The 14,969-nt window shown below is 39.0% G+C and overlaps 1 protein-coding gene across 2 annotated transcripts in view; it reads right to left on the reverse strand.

Moving 5' to 3' along the window:
• The window catches only part of saga (S-antigen; retina and pineal gland (arrestin) a), a 28,487-nt gene extending 14,146 nt beyond the window's left edge, over positions 1-14,341 (reverse strand). Inside the window, exons 1-7 of one of the 2 annotated variants that reach the window (XM_028793315.2) lie at positions 14,181-14,341; positions 13,739-13,829; positions 8,090-8,150; positions 6,060-6,104; positions 5,278-5,471; positions 1,000-1,059; positions 812-879 (exon numbers count right to left, since the gene is read on the reverse strand). In XM_028793315.2, the coding sequence (XP_028649148.1) occupies positions 812-879; positions 1,000-1,059; positions 5,278-5,471; positions 6,060-6,104; positions 8,090-8,150; positions 13,739-13,789 (479 nt within the window). In that variant the 5' untranslated portion in view covers positions 13,790-13,829; positions 14,181-14,341. Of the gene's footprint in view, positions 1-811; positions 880-999; positions 1,060-5,277; positions 5,472-6,059; positions 6,105-8,089; positions 8,151-13,738; positions 13,830-14,028; positions 14,048-14,180 lie in introns of those variants that run through there. The other variant, XM_051923585.1, reaches the window with a different exon arrangement.
• Between the last annotated feature and the right edge of the window lie 628 nt (positions 14,342-14,969).

The raw sequence follows: 14,969 nt of genomic DNA on the forward strand, positions 1-14,969 counted from the left end.
ATTGACATGAGGATTCCATTAACAGCATTTACTGGGAAGGGAAGGGAAGTCAAAGTTGATTAAAGCCAATTTAAAGCTTGAATGGTGTAACAGTTTATTCTTAATAAACTTCTTCATAAATGTTATATCACAAAAGCAACAAAGTAAGAGTTTCACTGTCTAACCGTAAAACATGGATCCTGAAACATTCTCCATTATTTTTCTAAACAAGCAGTCATAAAATTAAGATAAGCGATGCAGTTGTAAGTAATGCTCCATAAAAATATTTGAGATTTTATATTGGTCGCTTTGTTTGTAACTTACAGAACAGTTATTACTAGCAAGCTTTGTGAGAGAAGTGATCACTCGGTGTATATTATGTCTGCGGTACACAACCTTTAAAGGGTTACATGTCCATTGCAAATCCTGTGAGACACTGCGACATGTTTAACAGAAGTGCTGTACTCTTTATGAGACTTAGTAACTAAGGTGTGTTATAGACTAGAGAATTTACTTGCCCCTTTCTAACCTGCATGTCACTGTTTAAAAAGAACAATCCCATGAAGAGGTACTCTGCATTCACTTACTACACTTCACTGAATTTCAGCACAGAGGGGTAACCGTTGGGTATGATGCCAGAATATGCCAGCATGACTGGGCCAGGGTTCACTTTTTCAATGGAATCCACGAGTCAACCAGCCTGTCGCTTTAAGCACTGCCACAAAATGCTTTACAAGGTATATATATATATATATATATATATATATATATATATATATATATATATATATATATATATATATATATATATATACACACAGTATCTAATTACCGTTTATGAATCTTGTCATCCTGGTTATCAGCACAGAAGGCTTTGACTTCAAAGTCAACAGCGCAGTACTGAAAATAGCAAAACAAGGGAAGTTAAAACCACATCATCATGTCTTGTATCACTTTTTTGTTTTTGCATGACTAAATAAAATCTTGGAGAAGAAGAATAGGATCAAAGGATCAACTTACCTTTCCCACATCCGTAGGAGATGGCTGCAGACCTACAGAGCTGGGCAGGTTATCTGGAAGCTGAAATTCATGGAAAAGGTCACATACTGTACACGAATTGGAGAATTTCAGTTTATGTAAGCATTAATCCAACCATCCATTATCCAACCCGCTATATTCTAACTACAGGGTCACGGGGGTCTGCTGGAGCCAATCCCAGCCAACACAGGGCGCAAGACAGGAACAAACCCCGGGCAGGGTGCCAGCCCACCGCAAGGCACACACACACACACACACACACACACACACACACACCAAGGGCAATTTAAGATCGCCAATGCACCTGCATGTCTTCGGACTGTGGGAGGAAACCAGGGCAGCCGGAGGAAACCACGCAGACACAGGGAGAACATGCAAACTCCACACAGGGAGGACCCGGGAAGCGAACCCAGGTCTTCTTACTGCGAGGCAGCAGCGCAACCACTGCACCACTGTGCCGCCCTAAGCATTAATCCAGACTTGTTTTTCAGTTTATTTAGATTGGTAGAATTCGGAAACATTACCCTGAGTTAAAAATGGAGTGAATATTTCTAAACATTTAATTTTGTAAAGTGTACATCAGTGTGAGAATTGTATATGACTAATGTGATGGACAACACACATGGGCTGGCATCCCTCTCAGGTTGGGCACCAATCCCTTCCATGGCTGGGAGGCCATGACAATGAATGGGAAAGACAAAGAGCATGATGTTCCCTGCCCTTGTCAAAAGGTTGACAAAAATCCCAATATGCAGGTGGGCATGTTAGAATCCCGGCAGGGATGGAGCAAAGACCATTATCAGGCTGGGAGGCCAATGTGATGGATGGACAGGAAGACAACCTGCCAGGGCTACATGCTACCTTGACACGCTACAAGACAGCAAACAAAGTTGATGTTACTTCTACAGACACTAGCAAGGTATGCTGGGAACTATAATCCCAAGGGCTGCCATTTCAAGGTTCATGGGTGCTGCAGGGATCTGTGATCCCTAATTTGTGGGACCTGATAGTGCTTCCAACAGGCTATGCCCTAGCACTGGATGTACTCCTGGGTCAAAGATAAAAGAAGCCACTCGACGTCGTCCAGGTGAGTTAGAGTTGGGTGGAAGAAGGACAAAGCTCACCTTGAAGGAGTAGAGGAATAAACAATACAGAAAAAAGAAGACAGAAGAGAATACTTGTGTTTATATATTGACTAAGAAGCCTTGTAAGGTATTGTTGTCAAGAAATCATGTAGTTGAACCCAGGACCTGTGTCTGTGTGGTTGTGTCTGGTATTTGGGGTGCTGCATTTCCCCATAGTGGATTAAACTAGGATTTGATTGAAAGCACGGGTCAAACTCTGCTCCATTACACATTGCAACTAGTGTACAGTAGAGCTTTGGAACACAAACATCTCCAGACTCAGACAATGCAGAACATGAACGTGTTGTTCGATAATTTTTTTTGCCTCTAACCTCGAACAAAAACTCAGAATGTGAATATCCTGCTAAAACTTGTACAGATCAAGATGCAACCGTGAGGAGCAGAGACAAAGCCAAACAGGCCTGCGTATGCTGTATAGGCCTTCTGAAACTGTGTTCTCTGTGAACGTGTTACTTTTGTGCTTTTTTTGGGTTTCTTTGCTTCAAAGTTATCAGTGAGAGTAGTAAAGCAAAGAGGAAGCTTGTACATGTTACAATTGAGCTAAAAGAGGAAATAATAATGAAACATGAAAGTGGTTGACGTGTGTCGACTTTTGCGGAAGAGTAACCTCTCCATCCCTCCTTCTCTCCTACCACTTCCAGTATGACATCAACTTGCATCATCACAGGTAAAGTGCAGTTAAAAGTATGTAAATGGTCATTTCTATTTGTTTTATGTTTTTGATTTTAATGTGTGTACTACTGTATTGATTTCAATGGTTTTATTTAAACATTTTTTCTCATAGGTAGGTAGGTAGGTACAGTAGGCTAAATAGGTTTATGTAAATGTAGGCTCTCCTCAATGCACACCTCAATGCAGTTAAATTGCCATTTCAATTTATTTTATGGGTTTATCTCTTCTGTGCATTGATTTCAATGGTTTTAAAATGATTGTTATCTTTAGTTATGTACATATATAGGTATGAATAAGCAATCATTTGTGGGTCTGGAATGGATCGATCCTATTTACATTATTTCTTATGGGGAAATTCGATTTGAAACTCAACCCAATGATAACTTGACCAGTCTTCTGGTTTGTATTCCGAGGTACTACTGGAAGCAAGTGTGGGCACAATATAAAAGTTCCCCACGGGAAATATTTTAGAACAAAACAAGTCGTTCCACTGTAAAATATGTGCAAAATTTAGAAGAGATACTATAGGTTCAACAGTGTGGAATGGCAATACAGACAAACAAACATTTAGCTTTATACCTCGTATATGTAAGAAGACTGAAATCAGTCTTTGAAGCCATCATTATAAAGGCAAACTTGATATCAAAGGCCTCTTGAGCACTGAAACTTTCCAGTGTTTGTTTGCCATTTTTCAAGCATTTTTTGGGGGGCTTTTTCAAGTGTTTGCAAAGAAGTGATTTGTAGGAGAAAATATATTTGACATCATTTTCTTTTACACTTCTCTGGGTTGAGAGGTGATTATCGTGCCTGCAGAATGTCTATGAATTTAGACTTTTTTAATCCTGGAGATCACAGTACTAAAGTGGAGGTATCATCAGCGTCATGAGCGCAGACATTGGGTTCACCCTGTTCTGCAGCAAAGGGAGCCAAAAGGACAATTCTGAACTATACAAACTTGGACAGCATCCTGGAAAATTCTAGATTTACACATGGGTGTCGATAAGCATATAAGAACAGTGATATTTGATAGTGTCTTCGTGATATTCACAGAATCGTATTCCAACCATAAACTTTAGAGGTATACATTTAATCCCGCATGTGCTGAGGGGTAAATTTAATCTGTCCAGTTTAGGGTTATAGAGAGTCAGTGATTATCGCAGCAGCAAGGCCTCAATCACAGAGCTAATCGTTAAAGAGTGTGCTGCGTTCAATACAGTAAAAGAAATCTATAAATAAAGTGTTCTCTTTTAGTTTTAATTACGTTATTTAATATAGACATTTTGAAACAGTGTGATTTGGTACGTATAGCAGCCAATATTCATACCCAGGGTCTCAGGGTGGGTCTAGAAAAGGAGATGGATGTTATTTACTTCACAGCACATCAATGACTAAACATACTGCATTTTCTTAATTAAGAAGTATTACTGACATATTTCTTATTCTGTGTGAAAACAGGTAGTCACCCACAGTAAGGCACACTCACTACTGCAGGTTCATCTGGAAATGCACAAGTAGAAAATGCGATACAACTCTGCCTATATGTTAAAACATCTGTATTAAACTTGCTAAATTTCAACATGATTAAAACTAAATGTGTACTTCTAACTTTTGTTCAGTTATTGTCACTTGATTGGAAACTACATGTGTAACTTAATCAGCCCTACAATAGCTGTCACCAAAGTACGTATGTGCACGATACCAGGATTATTTTTTTTCTAGGTTTGATAAGCTGCTTCACTCCTAGTTCATCCAGGAAGAAGGTGCGACTTCCTATAAAAATACTCTGTTTTTTTCTACCAACGGTTTTCTACCACTGATTTCAATGGAACAAGCGTTTCACTGGAAAATCCCGAAAACTGCTGTATGTAGGAGTAGGAGATTTCTAACCGCTTGCTGCTGAAATGCTTAGGTGTGAATAGTGTCATTGGAAATAACTATACAAGTGGTGTGGAGTGTTCTGGCCTAGCACTAAAATACTAGAAAAATGCTATAAAAGGTATAACTAGGCCATAAAAGAAAATGACACTCCAGTCAATTTTTCAAACTATCTTCCAGGTTTAGACTTGTGTTGCTCATTTAAGCAGCATGACGTTTTGTCCGTTTAACTTATATACATTATTCCAGAAAGACAAAAAAACATAAAAATCCAGATTACTACTACTTGTCTAGTGACGGGCTTTGTGCCACCCAAAAAATATGCAGTATATATACTTATATATTAGAACGGCAAAGTGCTGACTATTATCATGGTATGGAAAAGCAACAAGGAATAAGACCTGGTTGATTACAGCGCTCGAAAACACAGTACCGTGCAGATTGGCCGAGCTACTCTTCTACGTTTTGCTCATGACTGTTTCTCCTACATGGAGCCTGCAGTTAACAAAATGTAAGCTACTTCTCTAGTGCTACTCAACTCAAAACACAAATGGTGTAATGGACATACCTCGAAGAAGAAAGGGTAGGCATTGTCTCCCAGCTTACGCAGGAGACGTTCTTGGATCTTGGTGTGGGCCCTGCGGTCCTGCAATGGAGGGTAGAACTGACGAGTGCTCACATAGATATCACGCCGGAATGCCAGCCCAAGGACATCCATATCATCACGACCATATCGGAAGATGCAGGATAGCATTACATAGACTGCAGACAATAAAACAGAACTTGCTTTGTACTAATAGAATATAGGTAGGTTGGAAATAGTAACAATTCTACAAATGAACAACTTGGAAAGAGCAGAAAGTTGGCAGATGTGGTCTCTGAAAATACTCCAGTAAATCCTTTCTTTTTTACCAACCTTCCACTTCATTTTAAGATTCCACTCACCACAGGAAAATGTGGTCAGCTAAGATGGACAATGATTAAATGCAATGGACCTAAACTCAAAAAGGCATGGCACAAAATCTACTAGGATGAGGGGGACTACTCCAGATCTGCTTTTAATTTTATATATTATTTAAGTAAATTATAATTATAAATTATTTAAATAATGTAAATCATTATAGTATTGTAGAGCACTTTGAGCTACATCCAATGTACGAAATGTCCAATGTTATTATTATTATTATTATCATTAACCCTACAGATCACTCATTTTGAATTGATACTTGCAGGGGTAATAAACCCCAGAGATTCATCCTGCTTGTTATAAAGTCGTGGTGATAAAGCTTTTTGCCATCAAAAAGGGTCATCAGAATGAAGATTTGAACAGAAGCAACATTTAATTCCCACCTTTCTTTCCTTTCAGGAGCTCTGGATCCACCAGAACTACACCATCTGTAAATAAGAAGCAATAAACTGTCAGGGAAGACAGGCGTTACATTTATTGCATATTGCAATAAATCTGTACTTTTAAAAGTTGTCCTCTGGAGGATATGGCACATCGAACAATCTAAAAAGAGGTAACTACTAAAAATCTAAATATTGTTAAGGGCTTGGATTGGATGGTTGTGGTCTTAGTCTTTTACCACCTGTTTATGCCAAGCCGAAACCATACAGAAAGAAAAGCACATAAAGGATCAGGAAATGGGTGAGGAAAAAATGTTGTCTGGAATGTACATGGTCAAAACAAACTAAGGAACAAAACCAGAATGTAAACTTAAATGTAATCAAAGAGGAGCAAGCTAGAGTCTAATAATATATAGTCTTTCTGTTCCTTTTTAAAAACTTGCTTTTCACAAGTCTCTGCGGGAGTCATGATGTGGGTGTGGGACAGCATTGAAATCTGGTAAACATTTAAAGCCACAAGAATAAATTGCATTTGGGTAAAAGATAGTAGAAAACTGTTAATGTGTTAGCTTCTTTCCCAGTTAACACAGAAGGACTAAAGCTGTTCTCCCAGCTAAAAGACATGTGATCAAGCTGATTGTAATTTATCCAAATGCGGCACCTGGGCAAATGTTTGACTCTACTCTTTGTGGATATGTGGGAAGAGCAAGATGTAAGGATTCTCTCCCCGCTCTCATGGCACTTAACCATCAATAGTGTTGACAGGTAAACTTTGATCAAGCATTTTTCCCAGTGAATTTTGCTCTGAAAATTTTCTATTCAGCCAGTTTAGACCAGCTTATTTTTGCACTGCCTCATGATGTTTTGCAAGGCCAGTGAGACATCACAATGCAGTAGCAGCCAAAGTTGGACGTGGATGTCACTACCCAATCTGTGCTGCGCATGCGCACAACTTCCACACATGTGTACCTTTCACCTCACACTTTATAGTGCTGCCCGATCTCCTTCATGCATGTCTGAGTAATTTACAGCGTATACAAGAAGAGATGATTTTGCTGCCTGGTCTGTAATCTAGCTGGATTTGCACCCCACATGCATTAAAAACAAAAAACAAAAAAACACTTGCAGTATTTTTATTTGAGGTGTACATTAGCTGCCCATAGGTAGAATATTATGAAAATACTTAATTGTTCTATAAAGATTCATTGTTGTGTAATAACTTTTTGATTAAGCATCTTATGAGCCTCACTATGTAGCACAGTTTGGGTAGTGACACTGATTCCTTACGTCACTGGTTCTATCGGTGTGTGTTAGTCACAGTGATAGGAGCTCAGGTAATGCAAAGAGAATTATAAAGGACTCACAGTTCAGATTACATTTTCAGTCCAGCATAGTTGGTAGTCACTTTCCTAGGCATCAGGCATATGTAAAAGACCACTGTACCATTTTTACTCTACATAAAACTAATTTCATTTTTTTTCCCTCATTGACTTCAATGCATTTTGTAGAGTTTGCTGAAATTTCTGAATCTTTCACATTTTCAACGAACTCAAGGCAAAGCGAGTTCAGTGAGGTTCATTCATCACTATAAAACCAAGATCATCGCAACACAAAGCACTGTATTTATGTAAGGCTGAAGAGGAAACATAAAGCCGTTTAAATGCTTGTAATAACATATTTCATCTTGAGTAATTGAGAAAGTCAAGCTCACCTATTAGAAATCGTAAAAATCCGGCAGAACATATAACCAATGCCATTAGAATTTTGACATCAAGTCAAGTCAAATTTGTTGCCATTTGTGCATAGTACAATGAAATTCATACTTGCATATCTACTCACAACAGACATCAAAAAATATAGAGGGAAAGAAAAAATAAAACAAGAGCGGGTTATAAAGTAAACAATTAAAAATGTGGCAAAGCCCATCTACTTTTAACTTATAAAATCATACAACAGCCTAAATAGACAAAGGTTGCTCATAATAATGGAGTTGAATGTTTTACACAATTTTGTTTTTTTTTTTTTTTACTTACCCACAGGATCCACATAATCAACATGATCTACAAAATCTCTCTTGCCCATATAGACCCCCACCTGTTGAGATAAATAAGTGGCAAAGATTAGAGACGATTAAAATGCTATGTATAAACTGCACCTCTCAAACCTACATGGGTGTACATACTAAGATCGTATCGCACTAACTGACAGAAGAGCCAAACCAATAAAGCACAGCTGTAATGAAATTAATCTTAAGTCCAGTGGCACTGGAGTGTCCTTCAGCCTACCCCTCTGTCCCCATTTGGAAATTCTTCTGTTATTAAGAGCCTTCTGTTTACAGTATAATGCCTTCCATCGTGAAAGCTGTCCAACTTTCATATCCTCACAGGTGGCGCAGTGGTAGTGCTGCTGCTTTTCAGTAAGGAGATTGTGGGTTCACTTCCTGGGTCCTCCCTGTGTGGAGAGCTCTTTGAGTAGTGAGAAAAGTGCTATATAATATTATATATATATATATATATATATATATATATACAGTATATGTAAAGAATTATTATTATTATTATTAATCTGGCCTGGTAATTAGAGACCATGGTGCATCTTTAAACTTTTTAAAAGCACGTTGTTGTTGATACAGTTTGTTTTCTGTGATGCCCCAAAGTTGACCATTTTAGCTTATAGTGCTTTAATTGTGTATGTGTATTTTTGAGAGTTTTTTGGGATGTCAGGTTCAATAAGTGGGGTGCCAAATACTGCCAACTTACAACATTACAAAAACAAACTTTTATTTAGTAACTCACTTTGAACTGAAAATCATCAAGATGCATGGCTAGTCCCCTGCCACCTTAAAGTTAACAACATCTGCAGAGCTGTTTGACACACACACACACACGCACACACACACACACACATACATACACCCTCAATTCATTATCAATAAAGGGGATATCCCTGTGACACCCTGTGTAGTGGAAATTGGGAGACACCAGCCAACACTCTAGGTGTCTAGTATGTGGGACCGTGCGTGACCAGGATGATGGTGTAAAATAGGGAGACACGGACACAAAATGGTTGGGTATTTACAAAATAAAGTAAGGTTTTATTTACAAGTGCACTTAAAGAAAAAAACAAAAATAACGTCCTGCGGAAAATAAATATCAATGCCCAGTCCAATACCGCAAAGGACACACAGAACAGTTATAAAACAGAGCTCAAAAATGATGACTATTTATAGTATTTACAGTGCTGACTGAAAGTCCCAAACGAAAAAGAAAAATGTACAAAACTTAATGAAACCTATATATACACAAAAAACAAAAATAAATCTGTCTTCCTCCACTGTAGTCCAAGTCAGGAAACGGCTCCTCTAAACAGTGTATAATACAGGGTTTACCAAAAGAAGAATATTCAAAATACAGAAGAAGATAAAAGTGTATATACAAAAATAAACAGTGCACCGCTAACCGCATCCCAATAAATACCTCCACCAAAGCTAATCCGGAGATATTTACATAAGAAGAAAAAATATTTACAAAAATCAATGCACAAGCAGTAGTGCTTGGTAAATTCAAGACAGTGTTCTATCAAGAACCTCTTTCTCAGCAAGATCTAGCCAGAAGACCCCCTCTACAGGCCGTAAATTCCCTTTTGTATTCGGTGCCCCCGTGCCGACCAATTATGCTACTAAACGTCATCCATCTACGGGCACGTGATGACGTGGATGTGTCTACGAAGAGTGGCGTCTCCTGCCCAGCAAAATTCCTATAAGGGTCATTCCGATCGGACAATGGTGGAGCTGTCTTTCCATTCCTACACGAGACCTGCTGTGACGCTCCCCAGAGGCCGCTCATATCGTCAGTGAAGATGTCCTTCTGCACATTGTAAATGGACAAAAAGGCAAGCTTTTATTCCTTTATACTTTTTGTCGTCCCCCCCCCCCAAAAAAAAAAAACAAATGCCTCTTTTTTAACACTGCAGAGGACACTACACTAAATTTATTTAATGGCTGGTAATGCTAGTGAGGCACATTACCACAATCCCACACAAACATGATAAAATCAACGATTAAGGATCACAAAGCATCACCACCATTGTAGCAAGGCTACATAACATGTCAAGCGGGTTGGCTTTCTGGACTGGCCATCACTGTATAATGTGGCTGGGCGGGTGTCTAAGGAATATCCCTTCAGGCACCTTTGTGGACGGCCAAGTGCTGGGAGGACCCCGGTTGGTAAGTATTCCAGCTGCTGGCGTCATGTTGCTATAACAACTAAGCAGGGAAAGGATGTTTTGGCGGGAAACTCTTCTTTTTAAGGGGAATGGTGGATTGAGGATGAGTAATAAAAGAAAAAAGCAGAAGGCAAGGAGGTGACTATCTACGCTTAAAAGAATCTTCAGGATCAGACTTCACCCAGAGACGTCTTCTATTTGTGGGTGGCCACCCCGAAGTTGAAACAGTGTGACAAATCCCTGAGAAGAGGCCGGGGTTGAGGTTCTCTGGTGCTCCCATTTGGTGAGTCGGACTCATGTTTAAGTTTCTTCGGGATAGCGAGCTGGGAAGCTGTTTTCGCCCGAGGATGGTTTTTTTCCCCACTCCATCCTATAGTAGAAACTGTACTTTCTTCACCATGTCACGGACTACGTTAAATCTTTCTTTTTGTTTTTGAGATCTTTCTTCTTTATGTCTGTTTCAAACCAGGGATTAAGATTTGGCCGCAGGGCAGGGCGTCTTAGGAAAAGGGTTCACAAATGAGCACTCAGGGTCCGGTCAAGTGAATGTATCAATTGGATTATAATATACTTAACCAGTCCAACTTCCTTCTGATTTTTACCAAGTATTTAAGAGCACGTATAGGGGAAAAGAGGGGCAGGGGACCGAATATTTACATTGTCCACTTCCCCCTCGGGTGGTAAAGTGTAGTAATTGCGTCCCATATCGGGCGATTGTTACCCCATTTTCCCCATATCTTTTATATCTCCTCTGTTTTGAGCCTTCCTACTTATGTTGAAATAAGATATGAGAGTTTTCCATTTATCCAAAAAGTAAAGAAAGGTTACTGCACACAAACATCCAACATCTGTAGACAAAATTCATCATCCTGCATTACCGTACATTTAATGAAAGGTTACATAAAATGTCTTCACTCAATTACAGTAAAATAAAACCGATATGATGTTCATTTTAAAAACATTATTTTCCTTTTAATTTCTGCATATTTTAATTAAATGACAACAGTATACTTATTTTCTTTTTTTATATTAAAAAAATACGTAATTTGATATTTTTTGACAGTATACTAAAATGTGAAAATATATTGTTGAAATTAATAGTTAAAAGTGTCTCCATTTTGTAAACAAGCCTTTTATTTGCTAAATGAGATTTACTTTCTAAAAGTTTCCATGTCTGGCTAATGAGATTAAAGTAAGACGGATGTAGTGACTCTAATCTCAGAATACAGTTGTAATCGGCTAACCACGAGTTAAAACATCCAACTAGCAGATTGTTAAACTTTTTAAGTTTGCTACTGTATATTTATGAAGAGCTTCAGTCGCAGGTCATGTAGAAGTTATAAAGTTGGACAATGGACCACAGAATTTCAGGTTCAATCCATGTGTTCATCTCGCCACGCAACTCTAAGGGAATCACTTGACATATTAATGGATACTGATGTTGTAAGTCCCCTTGGTGAATAAAGAGCAATATCATCCACTGAATTGGAGGCCTGCTAAATCCAGTTTAGAACTGTAGGAGGCCAGAGCCTATCTCGCATCTTAAACACGTGTGTCTGACTGGTGACTTGAAATTGTCCCCTGTGAACGAGAGTTAATAAATAGGACTGGAGTCCCAAGTTTAAATGAGGGTTATTCAGGTTCTTTAAGGAAAGAGAGAGAATGTCCAGCTGGAGCAAGTTTAGGACTGCAGAGCCATAAACAAGTTGATGTACAAGACTAGGAGGCAATCTTTAAATTCATGTGTTCTTAAACAATGACACATCTTATCAATTGTTTTTTCATCTCCATTAAGCAGTTTGCTTAGTTATTTATTACTCTCACATAGGATAAGTCCCTGCAGTTTTGTAATGCGTTTTATTTTTACCATCTAATTACATACTTTGAAGTTCTGTGAAGTTCTCAAGATCTCCTTCACCTAACCAGGGTTGGTCCCTTGCACTTAGTGCTACTGGGACAGCAATAATATTACAGACCAGGGCTCCCTAAATCAGCATTGCCCACTACCAAAAAATATCCGTGGAATAACTAATGGATAGCTTATGTCATAACACTCATGTGAGTCAAGTGCAAATTTTAACATTTCTCTAACATACCATGAAAATCAGTTTTGTCCATAAACTGTTTAAAGCTTATCTCTAGCAGGGTGGATCTAAAGGACGACAAATTGGAAACCCTAAATGCTGTGTGCACTTTTATTAGTTATCCATTCCAGACAAAGCCACTTTGTATGAACATCCCTTGGAAGGATGTTTAGAAACTTTCTGAGCAGGTCTTACTGAATTACTGTATGTACCGATGGATCAGCTGAATGTTTCTACATAGCCGTCACAAATTCAACTTGCTTTCATTTTTCCCAGCCCACATATTCTACAATAAGGTCAGACACAGCTGAAGCCTATCCTAGCAACACTGGGTTCAAGACACTTAAGGTTATGGGTACAGATCTCAACAAGCTTCAGCCAGAGGATGCTGTGACATCATTCAGGTGCCTGGGGCTAGAGGTAAGAAGCAGCGAGTGCTAACACAGAGCTATTGTGAAAATGTGCCATTCAGTGGGTCCCAAGAATTAAAACATTTAGGGAATAAATGACTGATAAGGTGTATTTTGTGAACACCACAACAGCAACCTGTATGTTCTTCTCATTTCATTCTCCAAAGCTGAAATTCCTGTTACATTGAGTTTATCCTACAGAATCAATTAACGGATACTGTAACTTTATAGCAATAACATAATTGAATAAATCCAGCTAAAAGCAACAGTTTGAATCTATCTGTTATGTCTATGCACACTGGGTAGTCAGTATGCGGCACTTCAAAAAGCATTCACCAACTGTCCACACAGGATTCATTTAGCTCAAGGTTGCTGGGGGCCTGAGCCTATTCTGGCAACAAGGGCACATGGTGAAGCAAACCTGGATGATACCCCAGTCCAATGCAAGAAGCAGAAGTGACACACACATCAACTCATTGTGGACGAGTCTGAACAACGAGAAGAAAGGTGCATAGCAAACAGGGTCCCTATAGCAACTGAACCCTGGGTAAAGCTCTGTAAGGCACCAAAAATATATCACAGTGCTTAATGACTGTGCCAGACACATTATAAACATCGTCACCATTTTCAACTCAAACACTTAATAAAATTACGTAAATTAGAAGAGTGAAAAAAACATTAACTTGGTCACAATATTGTGGAGCCTAAAATATACCCTGCCGGCAAAACTAGACCAGTATGGATGATGATGCTGAAGATATCTCTGCAAATAAATATTCCGATACTATGGGTAGAGGGTCCCATCTAAACGTAAAACAAAACCTGACGTTGGCTCTCCAGTAAAAGTGAATAAGTTCCCAAAATTTGAAAAAAAGATGTCTCCTTCACGTACACAGCTATAGGTTAAGCCTCTTTCGAACATTTCCAGTCCCCACCAGAATACAATTCTTGTTTTTGTACTTACCGACTTGTCCCTGGAGACCTTCTTAAAAACAATATGCTTTTTTGTGCTCATTGCGGACAATAGGATACAGTCACCGTACTTCTCAATTTACCTGTTGTAGAGAAGCAATAAGAGGGTTGTTTATATTATTTTCAGCATGTAACAAATGTTTGTCCCAGCACTACAGTTTTGAACCTGAATGATATTGACATTTTCAGTGCCAAAACCAGCTGTATAGTCAACCCAAAAACTACAAGTTCAGCAGAAGTCAGAATATGACACAGCCCTTCATTCAAAACCTGGCCTTGCACCGTCTAACTGTAGCTTGGTAATGAGCCTGAACAGTTCACATTATGGAAGTCCAGTGATGCGTATCACCTTAGATTAAAAATGTCATGAATCATTTCTCCAATTCCCTCCACCAAAGCAGCCTACAGTTGCCATTACATTTACATATACGTACTCTGACACGTAAAAGACCAAAGCAGAAGCTTCAAGCGATGTGTCTCTCAGGCTCACGTAGGCACAGCAGGGCAGAAGAGTCCTTCTAGCATTATAAGACTAGTAGAAGGATAATATGCACCGAAAATGAGGATAACTTTCACGTCACAGGAACCAATTGGGTGCTTCCCAAAATGTCTGCAGGTTAAAGTGGATTGGGATCACACAGAATTCCTCGTGTCAGCAGAAGAAAGGTTGAGCCGCTTTACCAGAGATTTGTCTTTCCAGATGGACTAATCCTATCAATCAGTGCCCTTAAGCAGTCAGTGTCCTGCATTAGTGCAAACCTAAACCTCGGTGCTGACTCGAGTAATATGGTGTAAGTTTGAGGCCACTAGACAGGATAGGGTCACATAAGGGACCCATAAAAGAGGGCACGGATGGACATCCTCCACTCCTTTTGGAGTTAACAGGGTGTCTCATCATCTGTGTTGTTGGAGGAATGGACTGGATGAGCTTGTTTCCCTTCAAATAGCACATAAATGAAATCTGATACAGTGTCTCCATTAACACTCACCCCTATTGCCTGATAAACTGCTTGGTAAATTTCAGTATTTATCATGGTGCTCTAATACTGGTCACCCAACCACAGTCTACAGTGTATGTGAAGATTTTTTTTTTTGCAAATTCCATATCATTTATGAAGAAGTTCACCCAGGAGGAAAAAAAGCAAAATCTGCTGGTTAGCCTCATCACAAGGCAATACACCTTTTAGGGGAACACCACAAACATCTACCGCTACTATTGTTCT

Source organism: Erpetoichthys calabaricus, chromosome 2 (genome assembly GCF_900747795.2).
Source record: "Erpetoichthys calabaricus chromosome 2, fErpCal1.3, whole genome shotgun sequence".
Lineage (NCBI taxonomy): Eukaryota > Metazoa > Chordata > Cladistia > Polypteriformes > Polypteridae > Erpetoichthys > Erpetoichthys calabaricus.